The sequence below is a fragment of the Acinonyx jubatus genome, chromosome A3 (genome assembly GCF_027475565.1).
Source record: "Acinonyx jubatus isolate Ajub_Pintada_27869175 chromosome A3, VMU_Ajub_asm_v1.0, whole genome shotgun sequence".
Taxonomy (NCBI): domain Eukaryota; kingdom Metazoa; phylum Chordata; class Mammalia; order Carnivora; family Felidae; genus Acinonyx; species Acinonyx jubatus.
This window is the reverse complement of record NC_069388.1, coordinates 44,246,622-44,273,301: the sequence shown is the minus strand read 5'-3', so window position 1 is coordinate 44,273,301 and position 26,680 is coordinate 44,246,622. Positions and strand designations below refer to the sequence as shown.

Below are 26,680 nucleotides of genomic sequence, written 5' to 3'. Positions count from 1 at the left end.
TTGTACTTGAATTTTTATGGCAGCATTATTCACAATAGCCCCAAAGATGGAAAGAGCCCAAATCTCTATCCACTTCTGAAGGGATAAACAAAATGTGATCTATCTATAATGGAATCTATAATTCAGCCACAGAAAGAAATGAAGTACTGACACATGCCACAACATGGATGAACTAGAAAACATTATGCTAAGTGAAAGAAGCCACATAGAAAAGGCCATATATTGTACAATTCCATTTATATGAAATGTTCAGAACAGGCAAATTTATAGAGACAGAAAGTAGACTTGCTTCCACCAGAGGCTGGGGTGGCAGGAGAAAATAGGAGTGACTGCTAATTTGGGTGATGAAAATATTTTGGAACCAGAGAGGAGCTCAATAAACATCCACTAAAGGAATGAACGATGAAGCTTTCATGCAGATGACCAGAGAGTTTCCCCAATGCTTCTGTATATGGTCAGTGCTATAGTAGCATTGCTGAGTGTTGTGGAGAGGCGCCTGGGTGGCTCAGTTGGTTAAGCATCTGACTCTTGATTTGGGCTCAGGTCATGATCTTGCGGTTTTGTGAGTTCAAGCCCCACGTCAGGCTCTGTGCTGACTGCACAAAGCCTGCTTAGAATTCTCCCACTCTCTCTGCCCCTACCCTGCTCGTGCTCTCTCTCTCAAAACAAACAAACAAACAAACAAACAAACAAACAAACAAACAGTATTGTGGAACTAGGAGGTGAATGAGCATGTGACATTTTTTTCCACGTCCCTATTGGTGGTCCACTCTGAAAGGCCAGGGTTTTTCCTAGCCCACAGCATTTCTCAATAATGTTTAATGGAATATGAGGCTGTTTTATTGCCAAGTATCACAAAAACACGAACATAATTTCACCAGTTTGTCCATGAAAATGTATTGTTGATTAGAGGACACAACCATTTTGTTGCATTGTGAGGCTCTCATCTCTGCTATTTAAGTTTGCCAAAGAGGAACACTTCACAACCTTCATGTGTTCCCAGACTTCCATGGAGAGGAATGGGCAATAGCAGTATGTTTGTGCACTACTCTAATCTAATGGTACACTGTCCAATATGGCAGCCGTAAGCCACACATGGCTACTGAGCAATTGAAAGGTAGCATCTCTGGGGCGCCTGGGTGGCTCAGTTGGTTAGGCATCCAACTTTGGTTCAGGTCATGATCTTACAGTTCATGAGTTCAAGCCCAGCATTGGGCTCTGTGCTGACAGCTCAGAGCCTAGGGCCTATTTCGGATTTTGTGTCTCTTCCTCTCTGCCTCTCCCCCACCGCACTCTGTTTCTCTCTCTTTCAAAAATAAACATTTAAAAAATTAAAAAAATAAAGAAGAAAGGGGGCATCTCCAAATTGAGATGTGCTATATGCGTAAAATACCCACTGAATTCTGAAGACTTGGTACAAAAAAAAGAATGTAAATAAAGTATCTCACTGATACTTCTTTTATAGTGATGATATGTTGAAACAATAATATTTGGATATAAGGGGTTAAATGATAAATATTACCATTAACTTCACTCAATTTTTAAGCTTTTTAATTAATAGGGCTATCAGAACATTTATAATTACCCTTGTGGCTCACCCTGTATTTTTATTGGGCAAGGCTACTCTCTGTTGCTTAGAATTTGACTCTGAGAGCAATTTTTCCATTGTTTTTTTGCTCAGCTCAAAAAGCCAATGTAGGTTTCCTCCACAGGTGACCTTTTCAGCAGGGGTTTTGAGGCAAGTGGCCAGTGTGCATATGACTGCTTACAGATTGGAATGGCTGCTTGTTCATTTTGCCTTTAATGGTATAAGGGGACAGGGACCTGTGGCCACCTGATAGGAAATACAAATGGGGCAATAATCACATGGCCTAATTGCTTTTATACAGCAACTGACAGGAACTCCAGAAAAAGTAAAAAATGAATATACATAAGAGGCAGATTCTCACTTAAAATGTATTCCTTAAAAAATCAATTATTAAAGTGACTTTATTGAGAATGGTGCATTCAGTCAGTAACAAATACTGATTAAACACCTACTGAATGCCCGGTGTGTGTTCTGGGTAGTGGAGATCCTTCAGAGAACAAGACAGTCCATACCTCCTGCTCTTATGGAGCTGATCTATTGATTCCAGAACCATCTTCTGAGAAATAATTGTGAAATTCCTTAAGGTTTTAGATAATGTATATGAGGTTAGAGATGGACCAGGAGTTATGGAGAACTTGGCCTGTGTTTCAGTAGAAAGCCCTTGAAAAATAAAACCAGCTTCAAAACAAAGTTGTAAGGATGCTTAGTGTTTTATTCCCAACATCTGTGATCCTTAATTAAATGAAATTATCTAAAAATATATATGGGTGTCATATACACATGCACACACCAAAGGGAGATTGTATTTACTGTTGAATTAGCAAGAAGCCATCTTTATTCCTTGCTATATTTTCAGATAAATCTAAAGATTAAGAAAATTAATTGAGAGTTTACAAAATGATGCTAAGACCTTCTGTGGAATGAACTTTTAACAGGCTAAATCAACATCCAAAAATACAAAGTCTATTTTGATGTTTACAGGTCAGAATTGGGCCTAGAAGGATTGAAAAAGATGATGAGTTCACTGGAGGTATCTAAATGTGGGCCCACTTCTTAAACTCCTTGTAAGTCTCAAACAGAGTTTCTGATCTTCATTTTTTCATTGTCATCTCTAGGCTAGGCCTTTCCTGCTGTCATATGGTGTCTAACCAGAAAGGGAACTCCCACCTCCCTCTACCTGTTCTGTCATCTTGCCCAACCTTCCCAGAAGTGAACTTATACTCAGTAACTGGGATAGTTTAACCATTCTTTTCCTAAGGGTTCAGCATTATTCTAAAGTCACCTTGAATCAGAGAGATCAGCTGTGGTTCTCCTTACCTATCCTCATGGCTTCCTCCATCCCGTAGCTAAGGGGGTCCTACATGGGTCTATCTTGTTTCTTAACCCTTCTCCATAGGCCTTCAAGCTCCCAGGTCACCTCTCTCTTATACTTTCTCTCTCTGATTTACTTGAATGCCCAGGCCCATGATTCCCTAAGAAATGTCACCTCTCCATGAAAAAATGACGAAGTCCCTGCTCATTGGTTCCTTCTTGGGTCTTGAAAGTTTGGCAGCCATGGTCACCTGCCTCCCAGTGAGTTTTTATTCTTGCCCCATTTTTGGCAGACTCTGACCTCAAAGGTCAGAATTGATAGGACTTAATCAGACTGTACACATAACAAAATAGAAAATCATATATAAAATTAGAAGGAAAAAGATTTAAGAGTTAATTTTTCAATCCCAAATTGAATGAATGTTTTAGACACCTGCAAGAGTATGTGCCTTGCAGAATACAGGGCAACTTTTTGATGCCAGTAAATTAAAACAAAATGACAGAAAGAAAAAGTAAGTTGAGTCTTTCTGAATTCCAAAGGAGTGATCTATGTAGTAGAAACCTAAAACAACTTGACAGTCATCAATATTTCAGCTTAAACCAAAAACAAACAAAATAAAACAATAACCACAAAATCAAGTTTTCTATTAGGTTCTATTCAAGGAGGCTGATTAAGAGCACCAGGACTGATATCACTACAACACTCTTGGTGATATACGGGCCAGAAATAGGTATAAATGACATGCTAGAAAAAATGACGACCAGGCATGCATGAATCACCCACAGAGAAGCAAATAAAAGAAAAATGTCAAGGGGATGAATCATTTAAAAGACAACTACCCAGAGGCATTTTCACTTATTGAGCAAAGTTGACAATTGGTGGTATGATTTAATTTAGTAGTAAATATTTATGTGTAGAAAATAATTTCTAGCACAATAAATAAGTTTGAAACATATTTCCCCAAATTAAAAATGGCAAATTTCAGAAAAACGTGGTTTGGAAGAGAAGGAAGATGGAATGAGTGGCAAGTTCAGCCAAATGTGGTCTCCACTCATGAATAAACAAGAGGAAGGAAAGCCAGTGTGAAGGTTAAGAATGGGCGAGCAGGAATGAAAGGAAAAAGAATCATTTATACCACATTCTAATCCCATATTAAGTTTGGAAACATCCTAGAGATCACTGTATAAAGTAACAAGTGTTAAAAAGCATTTAGTTTATATACATTTACACTGGAAGTTAACATAAATATTATGTTCTTTTCAAAGACCAGCAGTCATAAGTCAAATGAGAGGGAACCTTGGCGTGGAATCTGTTGACAGAAGAGGTAGACATCGCTAACAATTGAATGAATGATTTGCTCCAGGGCTCATGAGCATGGCCGGAGGGCAGATGACAGACACAAATATAATTTCCCAAGGGAAGAAGAACGAGATTGGGTGGGAGACCAGAACATGAGGTCATGAAATTTAAAGTAACCAAACTTAAGAGCAAGAATGATCCATCCCAAATGTCAAGAGAAGTGAAGCAAAAAATGGAAGAATACGATAAATTGTAAGACCATGGTATAAAAAAGAGTAGATGTCATGGACCTGTGCCCACGTGGCTCCCCCATCACCTCCTTCCCTAAGAGGGCTCCCTCCACACCCCAAAGCCCAGCATGTCTTCATCCCCTTGTCTGCTTTATCCTTCACATTCACCCTCATCACTTACACACTTATTTTTATCTCTTCCCTTTGTGTCTTTCTCCTCTAACTAGAATGCAGGCCCCATGAGGGCGAGGATTTTTGTCTGTTTGAGTCACTTCTGCTTGCCCAGTACCTGGAATGGGGGCTGAGCATACTACACAGTCAACATGATGTATTGGATGAATAGGGCAGGCCTGCTGGGGCATCTGGGAAAGAAAACACGCGCCTGCAGCCAGCTCCCCCTTCTCCGCAGTGGTGCACGGATGTCAGCCCAGAACAGCAGCAGCCATTCTGCCAATGGGATATAAGCCAGCTTCAGGCTGGAGCTGACACCAGGAAAAACAGAGTGGAAAAGGGAAAGAAACCAAAACCCCAAAGATTCAAACCCTAGAGCCCAGCCTGTCTCCAGACCTCCCAGTTCTATGAGCCAATAAATGCCCTATGGTTGAAGCCATTTTGAGTTATGTTTTCTTTAATTTCTAACAGAAAGCATTTCCACTGATAATCTATGTTTTAAAATTTGAGAAGATAGCTTTAGGGAAACACAGGTTAAGGGGGAGGGTGTGTATTAAAAGACAAGAATTAGAGATAAGAGAAATGAACATTACTTGGTATAAGTGGACAAAAATCCCTAAGACTGTCATAGTTCATGTATTCTTGTAAGATCTAGCCCAAAGGTCTATTTACATGATACAAAGAAGTCTTCACACCTCAACAGAACCAGAAATTACCAGATAACAAAAGGTTTAAAGTAGATGTGGCTTACATGGTTCTTGAAAATCTGTATTTGGAGAGGAGACAGAATCATTATCATTTCATACCAAGAGACATACAGGGACCCCCCCCACTTTCTGAAAGTTTGCATTATACCACTTCATGTTTTGCTAACAGAAAGAAATCTGAAGATGTTTACTTTTACAAAGAAAGTCATTATCACACTAATGTAGGTCTTTCAGGGAAGGGAAGTGGCCCTAATGTGAACTTCCAGAAAGTGTGGGGATACTCTTGGCTTTAACTGTATGAGATGTTTCATAACAACAATTTACTTTTGGATAAGGGGGGAAAGCTGTATTAAAAAACAAGCACCTCCAGCACTCCTCAAACTTCAACGTGCATAAAATCAACTTTATGCACACTTATGGCACACTTGTGAACAACACAGATTGTTCTGTGAACAACACAATCCAAAGGCCTGGGGCAGGGCCCGAGATTCTGCATTTCAGCAAATTCTCATGGATGCTGATGCTGCTGATCCACGCTTGGAGTCAAACCGAACAGTGTAGGAAAAACAGAGTTCCCCTTGAGTAAACAGAGATGAACTTGAGAGGGGAAGCCAGGTGCTCTGGGGCAGGAAGGTACAAGATGTTGCGTCCGCAATGGCCTTGGAGAGCTGCCAGGCACCCCTGGATGGTCTTCCTTGACAACAGGGACAAACAAACCCTTATAAACCCTTACTCGCTAAAAGCTGAGTGTCCCTGTCACAGCTACGAGGGGTTTGTGTCCCAGAGCTTCAGTGCACAGGCCCAGGCTTACAGAGGACACCAGTGCTGCACCTGGACCCCTCCTGCACTCTTGGCTAAGATGCAGGTGTCAGCGCACAGGAGCAGAGGAGTGACTATGAAATCATCCCAGAACTTTTAGAGAATGCTGTGGGGAGACAGGGGCCCTGTAAAGGCAGTGTTACTACAGGAAAATCAAAGCCAGAGATCGATTTATTTTTATTATTTTATTTATTCTCAAAGTGGCTAACATGGTGTGTAGTCTTGGCTTCAGGAGTAGATTCCAGTAATTCATCACTTACAATCACTTACAGTGCTCATCCCAGCAAGTGCCCTCCTTAATGCCCATCACCCATTTAGCCAATCCCCCACCCCCATCAACCCTCAGTTTGTTCTCTGTATTTAAGAGTCTCTTCAAGGGAGCCTGGGTGGCTCAGTCAGTTAAGCATATGGCTTTGGCTCAGGTCATGATCTCACTGTTCCTGAATTTGAGCCCTGTGTTGGGCTCTGTGCTGATAGCTCAGAGCCTGGAGTCTGTTTTGGATTCTGTGTCTCCCTCTTTCTCTCTGCCCCTCCTGTGCTCGTGCTAGGTCTCTCTCTCTCACTCAAAAATAAACATTAAAAAAAAGTTTAAAAAAAAAAGTCTCTTCTGGTTTGCTTCCCTCTCTGTTTTTATCTTATTTTTCCTTCCTCCGCCCCATGTTCATCAGTTGTGTTTGTTAAATCCCACATACAAGTGAAATCATATGATATCTGTCTTTCTCTGACTGCCTTATTTCTCTTAGCATAATACCCTCCAGTTCCATCCACGTTGTTGCAAAGGGCAAGATTTCAGTCAGAGGTCAATGTGAGGTGACATTTGGACTTCTTGGAGGTCACTGCTATACTCACATTTCTGAACTTCATTTTATAAAATATGAAATTCCTCCAAAGTTAGTCTTTAACACCAATCATATTTCAAAAATACAAATATCTCTGGAAGGTAAGAGTGTGAGTTCGTCTTTCTTTCACATTTTTGGAGAAATAACTTCAAGCCAGCTGGCCTCCTCCTTTTTATCCAGCCAAGCTCAGCTGCCTGAAGTACAGGGCTTTTTTTAAAAGAGCAGAGGGAAGAAGGCAGTTCTCGAGATCATATTCCCTGTAGGAGCTGGGCAATCCTGACAGGGCAAACTACCACCTCTAACATTAAATGTATAGTTTCTCTAAAAAGCTCTCTGTGTTTATAATTTAGTTAAAGAATTAAAGAAAAGATCTAAATACCTAAAGTCAACAATACAAGAAATAACACATGTTGGCAAGGATGTGGAGAAAAAGGAACACTCGTGCACTGTCGGCGGGAATGCAAACTGGTGCAGCCGCAATGGAAAACAGTGTGGAGGCTTCTCCAAAATTTTAAAATAGCACTACTCTATGATCCAGGAATTGCATCATCATCTTTGTGCAAAGAACACAAAAACACTAATTTGAAAGGATAGGTGCACCCCTGTATTTATTGCAACATTACTTACAATAGCCAAATTATGGAAGCATCCCAAGTGTCCACCAATTGATGAATGGACAAGGAAGATGCAATGGAATATTATTCAGTCATAAAAAAGAATGAAATCTTGTCATTTGCAATGATATGGACAGAACTAGTGAGTATTACGCTAACTGAAATAAGTCAGCCAGAGAAAGACAAATACCATATAATTTCACTCATGTGGAATTTAAGAAACAAAATGAACATGCAAAGGGAAAAGAGAGAGAGAGAAACCAAGAAACAGATTCTTAACTACAGAGAACAAACTGATGGCTACCAGAGAGGAAGTGGATGGGGGGATGGGTTAAGTAGGTGATGGGGATGAAGGAGTGCACCTGTCGTGATGAGCACTGGGTGATGTATGGAAGTGTTGAATCACTATATTGTATACCTGAAAATAACGTGACACCGTATGTTAACTGGAATTAAAGTTAAAATTAAATAAGTAACTAATCTGAGTTTTTTCTAGAAAACATTGGCTTGCTGCCATGTTCGCAAAAGGGACATCCCCTGGTGGTAACAAACGTGTGGGTTTTGAGGGGTGTCTTCCCCTGCACAAGCAGGAACAGGTTCTTCATGGAAGGGGGTATGGGAACAAGAGGAACAGCAAAAAGGGGCTACACATGCAGACAAGCTGAGAAGCAGTGCAGAGTGGTTGTTCTTCACAGAAGAACAGAGGAAGGTTCCTGATGAGGGCTGAGATGGGAACAGTGGCAAAAGATGATTTTCTAGGGCAGCAAATACTACTTGGCATGCAAGCCTTTAATTTTTCAGAGAGGAACCCAGATGTACGTGATTTGCCCCAACATCATATGTGGGTGATAAAAAAAAAATGAAGCTGACACTGCAAATGAGTAGAGTGTACGAGGGGAAACGAGGGCCCTGCTACAAACCATGACTAATTTCCAGACAGGCGTTGAAAGTCTCATTATTTAAAACAATGAGATTTAACTTTTAAGAAAAGCAAAATATGTTCGTAGTAAAAAGAGAGAGTGTGAGAGAAAAAGAATATGAAGCCACTGAGAATGAGGCCACTACTCCAGCCAGACCCATGACCCATTCCTGATCCCATGTCATCTGGTTGCTCTCTATCTCCAGTATATATTTATTTATAAAGAGAATCCCAAGTCATAAGAAAATGCCACCAACACACTCTACTTAAGAATGCAATGAGTGTAAAGTATATTTTAATAAAAATTCCATTTGAATCATAATAAAAATCTTAAATCTAAGTATATGCAAAAATAACTAGCTTTTCTATTATAGAAGTAATGCGTGCCCATGATTTTCAAAAAAATCAAACAAGGCAATTAAAAATGGGCAAAAGATCTGAACAGAAAGGTCACCAAAGTAGATATACAGATGGCAAATAGCATATGAAAAGGTGCTCCACACCATCCACCATTAGGGAATTACAAATCAGAACAAGGTACCACTACACACCAGTTCGAATGGTGAAAATTCAAAACACTGACAACACCAAATGCTGGCGAGGATGTGGAGCGGCAGGAACTCTCATTCATTGCTGGTGGGAATGTGGAATGGTATAGCCACTTTGGAAGACAGTTTGGTAGTTTCTTACAAAACTAAACATACAACCCAAACTTGTGCTCCTTGGCATTTACTCGAAGGAGCTGAAAACGTACATCCACACAAAAACCTGCACACGAATATTTATAGCAGCTTTATTCATAACTTCCCAAACTTAAAAGTAATCAAGATGTACTTCAGTAAGTACATGGATAAACTATGGTACACCCAGACAATGGAATATTATTCATCACTAAAAAGAAATGAACTATCAAGCCACGGAGGAACTTTAAAATGTGTATCACTAGTGAAAAAGGCCAATCTGCAAAGGCTGCATACTGTGTGATCCCAACTATACAACATTTTATTACTACTACTATTACTGTTCGGCTGCACACTTTTCTCACCATCCCAGACATCATTCCATATAGGATATAGAAATCTGTTTTTATTTCCTCAAAATCTGCATAGTAATGTGCTGAATGAATACGCCAAAATTCATTTAGCCAGCCCCCAAATACAGTGATCATTTAGGATGTTTCTCAAAGTTTCACTTAAAAGGTTAATATATCAATCACAGAGAAAGCTCTCTGAAACTACTCCACCATGCCCTTTATCACAGATTTTGCAGCAACTTTACTGAGGTCTCACTTACATTCTGTAAAATGCACCCATTTTAAATGCACAGTTTGATGAACTCTGTAATATCTTGTAAGAATAAGACTACATGTATAAGACAGCTTGAGAAAGGTAAATTATAGAAAATGCAAGATATTGATATTATTCCTATCACACATATACCATTTACTTTCTATTGATTGAGATGGTCCTGTCCTGAAACACAGCTGTGGGGAACAGCTCAACTGCCCATTTCTTCAGTGATGCCCCCAGATTTGTGTCTGACAATGCACCCCTCCAACCCTTGAGCTTCCAGAACATCCCTAAGTAATGCCAACTAGCAGCCTCTGGCCCAGTGATGGGTCTGCACAGGACACAATCTGAGCCAATGAGATGCAAATAGATTTCTGTGATAGGGCTTTCGAAAAGAAGGATAACTACCACTCTTCCCATTGGACTTAAAGTGATATAAGGTCGAAAACTACCTCACCCATCCTGTAACCACAGGGGAAGCAATGGTCTGAGAAAGGTCAACCTGAAAGAGACAGATTAATACAGACTAACCCCTGTATGAAACCAGCATCCCCACGATTCTTCACTCTGTGTAGTAATAGATTCTCCAGTTACTTAAGCCAATTAGATGGGTTTCTACTACTTGCCAGCAAATGAAGTCTAGCCACTACTCAAGCTGGGTGTAGAAGAATTCCAAATTTTAGGCAATGTAAAGAAGGGAATTAAAAATCATCCCTGATGCTCCTCCTACCACCCAGGGCAAACACTGACCACCTCTAGAGTTGTAGGCCAGGTTCCCTGGGAGGCAGCCTCACACAGAGCTCTACCTGCTGGCGTTTGTTAGGGTGAGCTCTTGGGACCCTCCACCCCCATGAGCAGTGACAGAAGCAGGACAGGGCAGAGGGAGAAGTTAAGCTGCAAGCAATAGGGTCACAACAAACACCCAGCTGATCCCATGGGGAGTTCTGGCCCTGGGAAGACCCTTTAGAGTTGCCTCTCCTTGAGGTAGAGAGCTGCTGGCCTTTTAAATTGCTTCTCCTCCCCTCTCCACACACAAGACTAGTCACTGGACGCAGACTGCCTTGGGAGGGGCAGACTTTAGGCAAAGCCCTTCTCTTCAGTCCAGGGTAATCTCTTTCAAGGGAGACCCAGCTTCCAGCTGGTGGTACTCACACATCCCATAGTCAGAAAATGAGTTCTTTAGTCCTGAACAAGAAGGGTCTGGGTGGCACAGCCCCCATCACATCTGCATGTCTCCTTTTACTTTATTTTATTCATATGTTTTTTCCTTCTTTAGAGGTTTAGGTCATATTTAAATGCTGTTTTATATATTGGTATGAGCCTAGCATTACATTCTGAGCATTTTCCAATCTTTTTTTTTTTTTTTTTTGAAAGACAGAGGAAGAGAGAGTGTGTGTGAATAGGGGAGAGGGGCAGAGGGAAAGAGAGAATCTTTTTTAAAACATTTTTTTAAATGTTTATTTATCATTTTTGAGAGAGAACAGGGGAGGGGCAAAGAGAGAGGTAGACAGAGAGGATCTGGATCTGAAGCGGGCTCTGCGCTGACAGCAGAGAGCCTGATGCAGAGCTCAAACCCACAAACCGTGAGATCATGACCTGAGCGGCAGTCAGATGCTTAACCAACTGAGCCACCCAGGTGCCAGGAGAGAGAGAATTGTAAGCAGGCTCCACACTCGGTGCAGAACCTGATGCAGGGCTCAATCCCACTACCCTGGGATCATGACCTGAGCTGAAATCAAGAATCAGATGCTCAACCAACTGAGCCACCCAGGTGCCCCTTTCCAATCATTATTTAATGAATTGCAAACAAGAGTTATAATTCTTTCACATAGTTATCATAAAGTATTTAGACATTCTCTTACTATCAGACATTTAGAGTATTTCCAGTATCTTTAATCCTTATACATAAATTTCTATTTGCACCTCTGCAACCAGTTTTTAGGATATATTTCTAGGAGTGGAATTAAAGGATTGAAGGATATGAACTACTGTAGCATTCTGGCCAATTGCCCTTTGAAATTTCATGCCAATTACATTCAGACTACTGCTACATAGGTCTCATTAGAACTGAACATTTCTCTATTTCACATCTTGCCAACTGATCAAAAACAATGTCTCATTCTTGTTTTAGTTTCTTTTCCCCCATGAATGATAAGTTTGAAGATTTTAAAATATCTATTGATTTTTGTTTGTTTGTTTTTTCATATGCAAATAGTTGGCCTTTTTTTTTTTCTCAGTTTTTTTACTTTGGTATCAGATGGTCTTTTACTGATTTATTAAAGCTCTTTATATAGTAAACATACCAATCTTCTGTCTGCCATATTTGTTAAAATATCTCTCTGTTACTCAGTTGCATTTTACTTAAATTAAGGTGTTTCAGAAACTTTAGATAGTAAAAGAAAAAAATCTTAATATTTTTTTCCATGCTCTAAAAAGACCTTCCCCATCCTGAGACACAATTGGTCTTCACTGTGTCTTTACTGAAGATCAATCTTCACTGACACTCCTTGTCGATCACTCAGTGTTCTTCCTGAGGAAGTTTCTCCCTGCCTGGGCTGAATGTCCCGGTGATACCTGTTCACAGTACCACATGCCCATTGCTGCTGGTATGCCCTTCACAGCTACAGCTTTACAATTCTGTATGAACGTTTATAAGCTTTGAAAGGAGAGGAAATACATCTGTATGTCTTTCGCCATTGTAGTCTCAGAATCTGGCAGAGAACACTTACACATTTTCTAATTTTTTTTATTTTCAATATTCACATTTAACTCTTCAATCATCTGGGAATCTCTTTTACTGCAGAATATGAGAAACGCTTCTATCTTTATTTTGTCCCACCATTTACAATCATTCTTCCTTTTCCTGGTGTTATGACACAAATTTTATCATGTATCATATACGTACATTTATACATACCTTTATACACACACACTTCATTCTTTCTATATTGGGAGTATGTACTGGAACTCCCTTCTTGTGTTACACTGTTCTACTGGCATTGTTTTCATTGTTGTGGAGTTATATTATGTTTTAATATCTGACTGGACAAGTAACTTCTCAATATAACTTCTTCCCTAAATGTATTGGTTAAAATCACTGATCAAGCCCACCACTAGTGAGACAAGTTAAAATGGTACCAAGCTCGTTGCTCCATTCTCTTTTCTTAATTTCATAGATTGTCTTTTGGCCAAACATATGTCCACCTACTTGAGCAATCCAGCCCGATGGAAGACATAGAGATCCTGCTCCAGGGTGCAGTTGTTGAAGGGGACAATCTTCACGAAGTTCTGGATGAGGACAAACTCAGGGGTGAGGTGCGGCAGAGAGATGATGCAGAAGTTCTTGTCCTAACATGATTGGCAACCAGGCACACAGGAACAGAATTAGAACCCATTTATCACTGAACAAATTCCTGCTGCAAAACACTACAGAAAAAAGGAGCAAAATGTATAAAGGACAGAGTATTCAAGTTCAACTTCCGTATAATTTGGAAAGTAATCATAAGTTCAAGAAGATGAGGAACTGTAAGAACACAGAGAAAAATCTCTGAGAGTCTGGCCAACCTAAATAAATGAATATTGTGAGCAATGGGACCCATTCATTATAGGTCTTTGATGGAAGTAGGTTTTTAAAGTAAGGTCATTTGTGTTTGCAAATTCACTTGCATCCAGAAGTAAATCACTGTGTCATAGCAAAGGCCCTATGCTTACTAAGTGACACTGCACCAGCTGTGGTCCCCTCCTCTGAGATAAGAGGGTGGTGGTACTCCAGGCTTTTCTTCTCTAAAATCCTGTGGTTACACACTAATGGATGTCTGTATTTTATCATGACATGATCCCATTGAGGTGAACAGATCTAAGGAAGACATGTTTCACCTGGGAAGTGGGTTTAGTTAGCAGGCATAGGAGGGTCCACATGTCCTGACACCTACCGCTGACCTCTGAGATCTGCGCTGCCCAATATGGTAACCAGCAGCTGTGTCTGGCCACTAAGCATTTGGAATGTGGCTAGTGTGACTGGGGAGCTGAATTTTTAATTTTATTTCATTTAAGTTAATTTACATTTAAATTTGAAACTGATACTCAATTCAGTTACTGGAGAAGTTTTATGTATGTTGGAACAACTTGGGTATAGGAATCTATGTATTCAACTGTAAGTTTTATGAAATCTAAAGGCAAATCAAGTATTTCTGATGAAAATATAGAGTGCTACAGGTGTAAAATACATATTGGATTTCAAACACTGGGAAAAAAATGTAACAGATCTCATTAATAATGTTTCATACTGATTACATGTTTAAATGATTAAATTTGGACATATTCAGTTAAAGTATATTATTAAAATTGATTTCACCTGTGTCTTTTTTACTTTTCTTTTAAATGTGGCTGCTAGGATATTTAGAATTCATTATGTGGCTCGAATCTGTGGCCTTTCGGACATTGCTGTCCTACACTATCTATGTTCCATACATCCTGACTGACCCTCTGCCAGGTGCCTGCAGGAGCAGCCTTTTCTTCCCAGAGCTAATTTGTCCCTCTGGGATCTCCCCTCCTCCTGAACCCTGTGAAGGCATTACTTGTGTTAATCCAAAACCCTGGGGACATTTGTGCAAACTGAAGGAGTGAATTGTTGTTTGACCTTATCTTCCTTCTTTCTAGCAAAATAACGCAGTTCCTTTTGGGGAACTTGAAAGTCAAGTTGTTAAAATACTCAAGCTGAAAATAAGAAATGGGTACCTAGTCCCAGTGGGCTTCCTCTGGGAGGAGGACACTGTAATGAATTGCTTTGACTTAGATTTGAAGGATTTAAGGGTGAATAATAAAGGTATGTTGTTCCTCTCTCCTCATTCCCTGAAATAAAGTAGAATTAAACAGTAAAAGTGTCTTTTGACTTTCTAAAGGTGGCATTGCTTTTGTAATGCTGAAGATCTGCCTTCACAGGGATTTCAAAACAGGAGTGAATTTAAATTTAGGGAAATTACTTTGAGGCATCCCTAAGGGAAACTGGCTTTGTAAAATCTTACCTTAGGGTATCTATATTGCTTTATGAGCTTCAAAATACCTTAAAATTAATCCAAAAAAAATTATGATGCAGAACATTATTGCAAGGCTGCATTATATTAACAAAATGAGGAAATACAATCTATGATCACATAAGTTTCAGGAAACCTCATTAAACCATATTGGTTTCTTGCCTCAGTGGAAAGGGTATCAAGGAAAAATAAAACAATAGATGTTTTCCTTGTAATTAGCCAACTGAAGAAGTCTAGTTATTGACTTGACTTAACTGATAGGTGGGCCACGGAAAAAGTCTTTATAAAAATCCAAGTTGTTCCTCAATTATCTTCCATCCCCACTTTCTTCCCTCCAATAAAGTGATAAGAGGTTGATCAGAATCTCCATCCCTCGAAAACAATGAAACAAAAATGGAGGAAGAGGACAGGAGTAGAGTGTCTTGTTTGCACTGGCCTGTTTGCCTGGCACTCATTCGCCAAATGTGTTGTAGTGGGTTGAGCGCCTCCTATGTGTCAGGCACTGTGTCAGGCAATGCCAACCAGGAAATCAACCACAAGTTCCTGCTTACCTACTCTCAGAAAAGCAACGTAATGGTTTCAGAATTCTTTGAGCCAATGTAAGCTATAAAGTGATACAGCACTCCAATCCACATTAGTGTAATTTCTGACATTGTCATGTACTACCTGCATTCTATTAATGATTTGATTCTATCTCTAAAAAAAATGTACCTTGAAACTATTAAAACAGCAATGACAATATTTTCTATTTTTAAGAGTTCATGATATGTCATTCAACCTTATTTTCAGAACACAGAAGCAGTTCAAACCTCAACATTCATAGCAGTGTAAATGTTTGGACAGTGAATATGGCATTTTATTTTTTTTATAACTTTTCCAGCTTACAGAACCAATTATATTACTCAAAATTCAGTATGTACTTACAGGGAAAAGACTGAAGACAAAATTCATAAAGTCCAGTGACCTATAAACAAAACAGTAAGCACGGTCACTGACCTGCAAGCAGGTGCAGCATCAGTGTATATTTAAGGAGATTTATGGTTCTCTTCCTGTCAGGCAGTGATAGCCAACCACCAGTTAGAACTTGTGTCTGACTGAACATTAATCAGCTGCAGAAAGTCATAAGCTTCAGATGTCAGTAACAAAGTCTTTTTCTAGAACTAAAGACATTATTATAGTAACTAATAATCTGCGCATGCAAAAAGCAACATAGTCATTCTGTGACTATAATCCCTCCCTTCCTTTTTGTTAGAGCTGTGGGGGAGACGTGGGTATATTACAAGCAACTCTGATCTTTCTCTCTTTTACATGTAAAAGATTTTCTGACCAGCTGCAGAGCTATAGTCACAGGCAAACCATAATGGGTCACTGAATTTCTGTTTGAAAATTCAAAAGCCTCATTTAAGCACACTCATATCTGAATGCACAGGGAAAAATAAATATACACAACTCTAGAAGGGTTTATAGGCTTTTTAGATGTCTTCAATATAAAAAAAAAAGATTTCCCCTTTCAACTCCCAAGATTTCCAAAGAAATTGAAAACTTAAGAGGAAAAAAAGTACAAGTAAAACATGGTTCTAAGTGAGGCTGGGAGACTGGGAATGTGTTTCAATACATCTTCTAAAAAGGAAATGTCCAGCAACACTCTTGGTCATCTAAAGGATACTCCAGAACTTTCCAGTCTATAAGAATGGGCCAATCTTTTCCTCTTCAAGATTGTTCTGTGGATAAAATGGTAGAGTAGGTGGGGATTCTAAAGAAGATGTGGAATCTAGCACCAAGGACAGAGGTCCACTTCCAGACTACAAGTGGCAGCAAGCACTGAACACATGGGGACAGGAAGTCGGGTGGCTGAGTGGTCTGGTGGGTACCCCGACTTTGTCTGCCACCATGCGTCCTCCTCCTAGCAGCTGCCCTGGATTGTTGTTCACTAATCCCCCTCTCAGATTACATTTGAGTAAGGCTCCAGCCCCAAATTTGGGGTGGGGAGCATGAGGCCAGGGAGTAAGCTACCATCATATCCTGGCCTGGCCCCATCCATCAGCTTGAATGAGCACACAGTCCGATCAGGCCCGATGGGGCTGTCGCTAGGAAGCCAGGCTCAAACCAAAATGTCCTCCTCACTAGCTTCGGGCACATAGCCTGAGCCCACTGTCCATTCTTTTGGCCCCAGGTAGGGACAGTCCTTTGAGAATGGGGACCAGCAGCAGGGAATGAGTTAGGAGGTAGAGAGAGAAACTTCGTATGTGACAGGGTTATCTGGGATCAAGCCACATTGAAAAGTGAATCCTATCACTGGACTTATCCTTTGTTATATAAGGCAATTATCCCATTTTTTAAAAATCCAGTTTGGGTTGGATTTTCTTTTATGTGCAACCAAAAGACTCCAGACAAGCAGCAACCTAAATCTAAAGCCCCCTTCAAAATGCAAACATTAGAGAATGGAGGGTAGCATACAGTTACATAAATGACGATTTTCCTCTTACACAGGTGAGCCAAAATCTGCGCTATAGATTTGGCCCAGTTCTATAGCCCTTACCCAAATTTTAGGGACTGAAATCTCTGGAAATAGGGCCCAGAAACCTGTGCTTAAAAAAACAAACAAAAAAACAAACAAAAAACAAACAAACAAACAAATCCCCAGGAAATTAGAATGTGAGGCCAGGTTTGGAGATGATGGGCTCCACAAGAGTAAAACGTGAGGCCACCAATGCTGTAAGAAGTCTTACCATAACAGACAACCTGGGATTGGTACTTGCCTTGCTTCATACTTCTCCTCAATACAAAAGAGCTGAATACAAAAAGCATCTGAGGCTCCCTTGTAGATGGGGTGGAAGGAGCTGCTCTCCTCAGGCAGCGAAAGGGATCCCAAACTCAAACTGCTGATGCAGTAATCTGTGTCACCCACACTGGACTGCTGACTGAATTTTTCTGTGTCCTAGAGCAAGGAGACAGGAGGAACCAAGTAGGAATCCTATTCATTTTCTGCAATTTAATGGGCTCGTGGTTGCATCATCTCTACATTATACCATCTCCCTAGGACAAATGTGACAATCTCACCTGAATCGAACCATCCTGAGCCAGGCCTAGTTTTAAGGAAATGTTCTCAATGAGATGTTCAAGATTTATAAAGGGATTGAAAGAAGTCCTCATATGAAGATCAGAAAACGAATGGTTTCCATTGGTCTTTCATATAGGATCTGTATTTTAACTACAACACTGGCTAGAAGTTAGAGTGTGGTAGTAATATATATATATATATATATAAATTCCACAAGCAAAATACCTCTGTCCACCAAAGTGTTTTCACTGTGATTTTGTGCTACAAGAACTTTGGATCTGTGGACTCTTTGGGTGGTTTCATGATGAGGTGGAGCCCAGCCCCTTGCTGGGACCCACCCAGAAAGTTAGCATTGGACCTTCCAGCCTTGTTTTAGGGGCACCCAGGAAGATGTTATAGTTCAGTTAGAGGAAAATGATTCATTCTGAGAGCCTTCTTGGAGTTCTTTTAAATCAAAGTAATACATTAAACATTAACATAATATCAGCACCAAAAACCTATAATGAAAATCAGGAGTCCCTTGTCCTTCCCATTGCTCTTCCCATTGGGTAGCCCTTTCAACTTTCTCATTTCTTTGGCATTTACCCCCATGTTTCTGAATGTGTGTTAAATGCACTTTCTTAATTCCTTAATTTTTGAAACTCCCTACTGGACACTGATGTGGTAGGTAGATGTAACCTTGCGCTACCCTCTTCCCCATATCCTATCTCCTTGTGTCTCAATATAATTAGAGCACAATTCAGGGCTCAATCAGTAAGTACTTACATTGTTATGATTATGTAGATATCATGGTTGCTTTTGAGCAAAGATGTATAACAGGATTTGTTATTTGTGTACTTTGCTTTAATTCACTTAGTTTTCTATTTTTTTCACACACTTTATCAGATTTGCTAAGTGTTTGTCAGTATTATTTTCTAAACAACCAGGCATTTGAAATCATCTATAACTTCATTTCTTCTCCCCCGCCCCCCTACCCGCCACCCCGATTGAGCCTTGTTCTATCTGTCTGCTGCCCCACCTGCCTTCTTGTTTTCCAGCTCTTGTTTCCTAAGTTCTGGTCTTTTCAATCCCTTCTTTGTTCATGGTCATGCCTTTTTATCACTGGAGTACATTTCTAGCTCCATAAAATAAACAGTGCTATGTAGGTAGCAAAACTCAACAGCCATTGGCTAACTGGGGCACTTCATGGGGTGATCAGACACAGACCTGGCATTTTATGGGGTAGCCACCTCCAGGAACATTACCTGGAGGCCTTTTCCTTGGGGCTGTAAGGTTTGGGGAGGAATTAAGTTCTCCAATCTCTTGCATGAGAAACTGTGATAGGCAGAAGAGTGGCTCCCCAAAATGTGCATGGCCCAACCCCCAGAGCCTGAGAATGTTACTTTACAGGGCAAAAGAGACTATGCAGAGGTCACTGAGTGAAGGATTTTGAGCAAGGAGATTCTTGGATTATCTGGGTAGGCCCAATATAATCAGAAGGGTCCTCATAAAATAGAGGCCGGAGAGTCAGAGTCAGAGACTGAAAGATGCTACGCTACCAGCTTTGAAGATGGAGGAAGGCGCCACATGCCAAGGAATGCAAATGGCTTCCAGAAGCTGGAAAAGGCACGGGAATGGTTTCTTTCCTAGAGCCTCCAGAAGGAACAGAGTCCTGCCTGAACCTGGATCTTAGCACAGTAAGACCAGTTTGGGGTTTCTGACCTCCAGAACTGTAAAATAATAAATTTTTGTTGTTTTAAGACACTAAGTTTGTGGTAATTTGTTACAATAGTGATAAAAAACAAACAAACAAACAAACAAACTAATACAAAGACCTGGCTTCCAGTATTTGGAGAAGATGGTGGGAGGAGAGGGCAGGGGTTTCTCCATTTGATGGAGAGTTCCACTTACTCATCTATTTTGTCTTTCCCCATTACACAGTCTCACACGGTGTGGGCTGAACCTAAATTGGGAGCTGTTTCTGTTTCATCTGTCCAGAGAACAGTCATCTAGTTGCTTCACTTGAATACGGTTGATGAGCCAAGTGCTGTCTGCAAGGACTTTAGTGTCCCCAACACTGCATAGGAGACTGTCAGACCCCTTGTTTCAGCCTGGTCCTCGCTCTGCCTTCCAGAAGGCCCAGGCCCTAGGACTTTTGTGGACACAGGAGGAGAAGGGACTCGCTTTCTGCCAGTCCCTCCCCTCACAGTGGTGCTGGACTTTCTCCTTTCTCTGCTGTGCTAAGCCAGTGTAAACTCCTCCATCGATTTTCTTCATTCTAAACATTTTGAAAGGGCTCACCTTCCAATATCTCCTCTCCTACTCTTGTTGTCTTTGTGGATTTGCAGTCTCCTTATTGCTTTACAGTCATTTCCGTGTCTTTTTCCAGAAGGGAGAGGAGATAAACATGAGACATCAATCTACCTTGTTGACCCAGATGCCTTCTGAGGTTCCAGTATGTCTAACGCAGTGGGACCATCCTGTCCCCTCCTGCACATGCTTGTTTGGCTCCCTGCAGGAATAGCTGCCCTCCTGGAAATAGAGCATGCCTCACCCCCTGTTGTATGCCTCACTCTTTCCTCTCTGGGGCCTGAGGAGTCAGTGCTATGGTGTGGGTTTCCCCAGAAGCAAACTCTGAGCTAAGTTTATTTGGGGAGTGATGCCAGGAAATTTTGCAAGAGGAGTAGGGAAGTGAGGCAAGGAAGGGAAAGACACCAATATAGAGTGTCTCACTCCATCCCACTGAGATCCCTGGAAGACTCGGGAGAACACACCTCAGAGCTGTCCCACCTAAAAGGCAAAGAAACCGGGGTGCTGATTCTCCAACTGCCTTCAGTCATTGTCTGATGGCTGCTCCCCAAGGATTCTGACCTGCCTGCAGGCACAGCACTGGAGAATGACCAGGTACCTGAAGTCCTCATCCTTGGGTGCTGAGGAATGAGCAGAGCCGGAAGGATACGGGTGGGATCCCACAGCATACACTAAAGTGAGATTCAGAAAATGGACCTGTGCCTGCCTGGTGCATTCTCTTCCTAACAGTACATCCTGCTCCTGACCTGCTTTCTCCAGTCTTCCACACTTGCCCAGGAGGGCAGACTCTGATCCAAGGGTGAAGTCTGCCTCCAGCTGGCTGTGTACACTGAATTCAGGAGGGGGAAATAGGAAATCCACTTGTTACAGGTCCAAGCTTTGTTCTCCAGTTCAGCTTTAGCCATTATAAAATGGTACTTTAACTGACTTCTGTGTAGACTTCCTAATTGCTCAGAATCTGGAGGAGAAAGGGGTATCAAAAGCTGGCGGTCTCTCAGAATTCCCCTGTCTGAGATTAGTGTTAATGTGTCCCAGGACCTCCATGGAGATGACTCAACTTCCTGTCCCCTCTTCAAGGGCTCTCCAGACTTCTCAGGTTGACTCATGAGTCCATAAGACATGCTGGGGAATCCACTGAAAGCTCACAATTATGCTCAGCACTGGAAAATGAAGCATATCTGATTTTATGGCACTCTCCCACTTAAAACTTTCAAAGCCTTCCTCTGCTCCTTAGGAAAAATTCAAAATCCCAAGCAGGGTCCACAGAGCCCTGCCAAACTATGTGAATCCTTAGGTTTCTAGTAGGAAACAGAGGGCTCACTCCAATGGAGCAGACACAGGAGGTTTAACAAAGGATAATGGGTGAAGGTGTGGGCAGGGTGAAGGGAAACCAACAAAGGATGAGGAAGTGTCCCAGGGATGGCAGCTGGCGGAAGATGCTACCACCCTTTGGCCTGAATCAGTAACAGGCGGGAGCAGTTCCTGGAACCTGGAACCATATATATATACACACATATATACACACATATGTATATGTGTGTATATATGTGTGTATATATACGTGTATGTGTATACGTATATATACACACATATATACATACGTGTATATATATGTATATATACACACATATGTATATATACATATACATATATATATACACACATATACATATATCAACAATACAAAATACATACAGGTGTGTGGATGAGCATGTGTGTGGGCAGGTGACACATAGAGTTAGAGAAAACTCTTACAAATGTGTTGCCCCTCCAAAATGCTTTCTTGCTAGACAATGGGAAGAAGAGGAAAAACTGTATTTACTGAAATCGTTGCCAATAATTAATATAGAGAGTATAGTTTCTAGGACCAAGCTGTACATGGGATATAAAGGATTCATCACCCTGGAGGAAGGGCTCATTGAGGAAGGCTTTGTGGAGCAGGTGTTAAAGAAGGTGGCAGATATGAACTGGTAGAGAGAGGCAGGGAGGCCTGGAGGAGGAACGGGCACACCAAGACTCAGCAGAGAGCAGCGAACCTTGCAGGGAGCCAAGCAGCAGGCGCGCAAGGCCCTGGGCAAGCCCTACCTCCAGTTCACTAGCATTTCCGCTTCGGACTGTTGATGACATCTCCTCAGCTGGGGCTTCTTCTATGACTTCCTTCTGCAGGTGACAAAGGCAAGACATTTAATCAACACCTGCAGTGGTTCAGCACCCAAGCTCTGGGACCAGCTGCCTCGGTTCAGATCCTGGATCCATGGCTTACTAGCTTGGGAAAGCCATGGAGCCTCTGAGGCCTCATCCGTAAAAAGGGGCTAAGAGCAGTGCCTACCTCACAGGGTTGTTATGAAGATAAAATAAGAACAGGGAGATAGGTGCCAGCTCAGTGCCGGCTCCTCCGAATTCCATGTAGATGGTAGTTATTACTTCGTTTTTCTTATTCTTCTGTGTGCCTTGAAAGCTGCACTGTTTTTTTCAAATGCTTTATTGACAATAACTTTTGAAAAGTTGTAACCTATATATGCATCCATAAAAATATCACCACAAAAACAATGAACATGTACAGCACTCCCAAAAGTTTCCGTGTTTCTAGATGCCCCTCCCACCCACCCTGTGCTATTTGGCCAACCATAGGCAAACAATGATCTGCTTTTGGTCACTACAGATTATAGGCTGAGTCTATTTCTGGATCTTCTATTCTGTCCCATTAATCTACTTGTTGTCCTTGGCATCGTCATCACACTGGCTTAACTACAAGAACTATGCAGTAAATCTTGAAATCTGTAGTATTCATCCAACAACTGTTCTTCTCCAAAGTTGTTCTGGCTATTCTAGGTCCTTTCCATTTATCAATTTTTCAACTGTAAAATTTCTGAAATTTTGACTGGGAATGCATTGGTCAATTTGGGAAGAGTTGACATCTTGACAACATCAAGTCTTCAAAACCAGGAACGTGGGGCATCTCTCCATTTATTTAGGTCCTATATGTTTTGTAGTTTTTGGTGTACGGGTCTTGAACATCTCTTGTCAGATTTATCTCTTAGTATTTTGTATATTTGTACTGTTGTAAATGGTATTTATTTCCATTTCTGATTGTCAATTACTATTATATAGAAATAAAATTGAACTTTGCATATTAATTTTAAATGCAACTTGCTAAATTATTTACTAGTTCTAGTAGCTGTTTTGTAGATTCTAGATGATTATGTTATTGGCAAATAAAGAACAGTTTTAATTCTCCTTTTCCAATCTGGATGCCTTTTATTTGTTATCTTTTTACACTGGCTTGAGCTTCCAGTATAATTTTGAATAGAAGTGGTGGGAGCAGACCATTGTTCCTGGCCATGGTGTAAAAAAATTCAGTCTTCTACCATTAAGTGTGATGTTAGCATACAGGTTTTTCAAAAATAAAGTCTAGGGAATTGAAATTCTTTCTGATTCCTCATTTTCTGAGAGTTTCAATGTTGAATTTTCAAACGCCTTCCCTGTATTTTTGAGAGAATCATATAGGTTATCTTTTTTAGCTTGTTTATAGGGTGAGTTACATGGACTGATTTTTTCTGTGAAACCAACTTTGCATTCCCAGAATAAAGTCTACTTGGTCATGATATACTATCTTTTTATACATTGATTCAAATCACTAAAATTTTTATTAGGATTTTTCCATTGATGTTCATTAGAGCTATCAATCTGGAGTTTTGCCTTCTTGTAATGTCTTCTGTTGTCAGAAAACATACTTTAGATGACTTAAATCCTTTTACATTTATTGAGATTTATTTTGTGGCCCAAAATACAGTCTATCTTGGTAAATGTTCCATGTGCACATGAAAAGAAGTGTATTCTGCTGTTTTGGGGATAGAGTGTTCTTAAGTGTCAATTAGGTCAAATTTGTTGATGGTGTTCTTAGGATCTATATTCTTGTTGATTTTCTACTTGTTCCATCAATTACATCCAAGAATTACACAATTCTTAAGTGTCAATTAGGTCAAATTTGTTGATGGTGTTCTTAGGATCTATATTCTTCTTGATTTTCTACTTGTTCCATCAATTACTAAGGGAAGGATACTGAAATCTTCAAATATGGTCATTTACTCATTTGCATTTGCAGTTCTATCAATTTTTGTTTCATGTGTTCTGAAATTCTATTAGATGCATAAATATTTAGGATTATTATGTCCTTTTGACCTTTGTTATTTCTGGTAATATTCCCTGTTCTGAAATCCACCTTGTCTGAAGTGAATAAAGCTACTAGCTGTCTTGCTGTCTTTTAATTAGTGTTAGCATGCTGTGTCTTTTTGTATCTTTTAAATTTAAACCTATTTGTATCTTTGTATTCAACCTATTGTATCTTTGTATTTGTAGTTTGTATTTTTGTAGTCTGCATATAACCGAGTCTTCCTTTTTCATCTAATCTATTTCTGCCTTATATGATCTTTGGGATAGTCAATGTACACTATATTTAATGTAGTTATCAATATGGTTAGGTTTAAGTCTGCCAACTTGCTATTTGTTTACTAGGTGTCCTCTTTCCATATTTTTGCCTTCTTTGTATTAGTTGTATATATCTTTTTAAGGATTTTATTTTTAAGTAATCTCTACATCCAACATGGGGCTCAAACTCACAACCCTGCAATCAAGAGTCACATGCACTACCAACTGGGTCAGCCAGGTGCCCCAGTTGTATATTTTTATGATTCCACTTTCTCTCTTCAGTAGGCTTATTAAGTATAACTCTCTGATTTTGATTTGTAACGTCAATATTTTTTTCGAGTTTATGGTATACATCTTTAGCTTATCACATCTACCTTTAGGTGATATTATACCACTTCAGGTATGGTAGAAAAGCCTTCAAATAATATATTTACATTTCTCCCCTCTTGGTCTTTGTATTAGTCTTGCCATACATTTCATTTTTTACATTTTCTATATAAGCTCCACACTGTGTTGTTTTTATTTTTTTTTAATAATCAATTATCTTTTAAAGAGATACAAATAAGAAGAACAAAATCTTACACATTTACCGTTACGATTTCCAGGGCTAGCCATTCCTCTGTGTAGATCCAGAGTTCCATCTGGTATCATTTTTCTTCTGTCTGAAGGACTTCAACATTTCTTGTAGTATGCATCTGCTGTTAATGAATTTTTCCACTTTTTGTGTGTAGATGAAAATCTTTATTTTACCTTTATTTTTGAAAGATACTCATAGACATATAATTCTAGGTTGAAAGTTTATTTTCTGCCAGTTCTTTAAAGATGCAATGCATGGTCTTCCTGCTTGCACTGTTTCCAATAAGAAATCTGCTGCAATCATTATTTTGGTTCCTCTTTTCCCAACTTGTCTCCCCACCCCCCATTCTGCTTGCTTTTAAGATTTTCTCTTTTTCACTGGTTTTCCATGATTTGATTATGATGAGTTTTGGTCTAGTTGTCTTAGTATTTCTTGTGCCTGCTGTTTACTGAGCTTGTGTCTATGGGTTTACTGTTTTCATAGAATCTAGAATGTGTTTAGTCCTCATTTCTTCAAATTTTTTTTCTGTTCCAACTGCTCTCTCTTCTTCTTTATGGACTCTGATTGCACACATATTAGCTACTTATTAACCCAAAGCTCACTGATACAATGATCTTTTTTATTTTTTAATTCTCATTTCTATCTCAAGTTTAGTAAGCTTTTTTTCTGCGATGTTTAATCTATGGTTAATCCAGTGTATTTTTCATCTCATGAATTGTAGTTTTTATGTCTAGAGGTTTTATTTGGGGTGTTTTTTATATCTTCTATGTCTCTCGATGACCTTTGAAACTTAGTTAGAATAACTGCTTTAATGTTCTTGTCCACTAATTCTAACATCTGCTTCATATCTGGGTTAATTTCAATTGGATGAGTTATCTCCACCTTACGCATCATATATTCCCAGTTTTTTTGAGTGCCTGCTAATTTTTTGTTGGATTCCAAACACAGTCACTTAGATTAGTTGGGTGTTAGATAATTTTGTACTCCTACACCTATTCTTGAACTTTGCTCTGGGATTCAGTCACTTGGGAGCAGTTTGATGCTTTCAATTCTTGCTCTAAAGATAGGTTAGACATGACTGGAGCAGTGCTCTGTCTAGAACTAATTATTCCCTACTACGGATGCAGGCAAGACTCTTCTGTGCACTCTCCCAGTGCCTTGTGGGTCCTAAGGTTCTCCAGTCTAGCTGATGGGAACAGGCACTAGCTCCAGCTTTGGATGAGCACTGGCACTGTGAACTCTACTCCTTTGGGGAGGTTCTATCCTCAGCCTGACCTTCACTATTTCCTTACATGACTGTGCTGATCAGTCCTCAACTGAATACACAGGGGTGACCCTCAGCTGGTGTCTAACGTCTCTGCGCAGCTCTCTCCTCTCTGGTACTCGGTCCTGCAAACCTTAGTGGCTTTAGTCTCCATGGATTTACAGATCTGCCTCCTCAATTCAGAGAGTCCATCAGGTTCCCACTGGGTTCTTCTGCCCTGTGCCGTGGCCTCAAAGTCTCC

General features: G+C 40.2%; 1 protein-coding gene across 8 annotated transcripts in view; it reads right to left on the bottom strand.

The window, feature by feature from the left end:
- The window catches only part of CFAP61 (cilia and flagella associated protein 61), a 278,182-nt gene that overhangs the window by 166,220 nt on the left and 85,282 nt on the right, over nt 1-26,680 (bottom strand). For 7 of the 8 annotated variants that reach the window (XR_008289225.1, XM_053200304.1, XM_015071100.3 and 4 more), the window contains 4 exons: nt 22,256-22,330; nt 17,580-17,758; nt 15,745-15,784; nt 12,996-13,135 (listed from right to left, as the gene is read on the bottom strand). Coding sequence is in view for 7 of the 8 variants with exons in the window: in XM_053200304.1 (XP_053056279.1) it covers nt 12,996-13,135; nt 15,745-15,784; nt 17,580-17,758; nt 22,256-22,330 (434 nt within the window). In the remaining variant the exon portion in view is untranslated. The remainder of the gene's footprint in view (nt 1-12,995; nt 13,136-15,744; nt 15,785-17,579; nt 17,759-22,255; nt 22,331-26,680) is intronic. The other variant, XM_027069482.2, reaches the window with a different exon arrangement.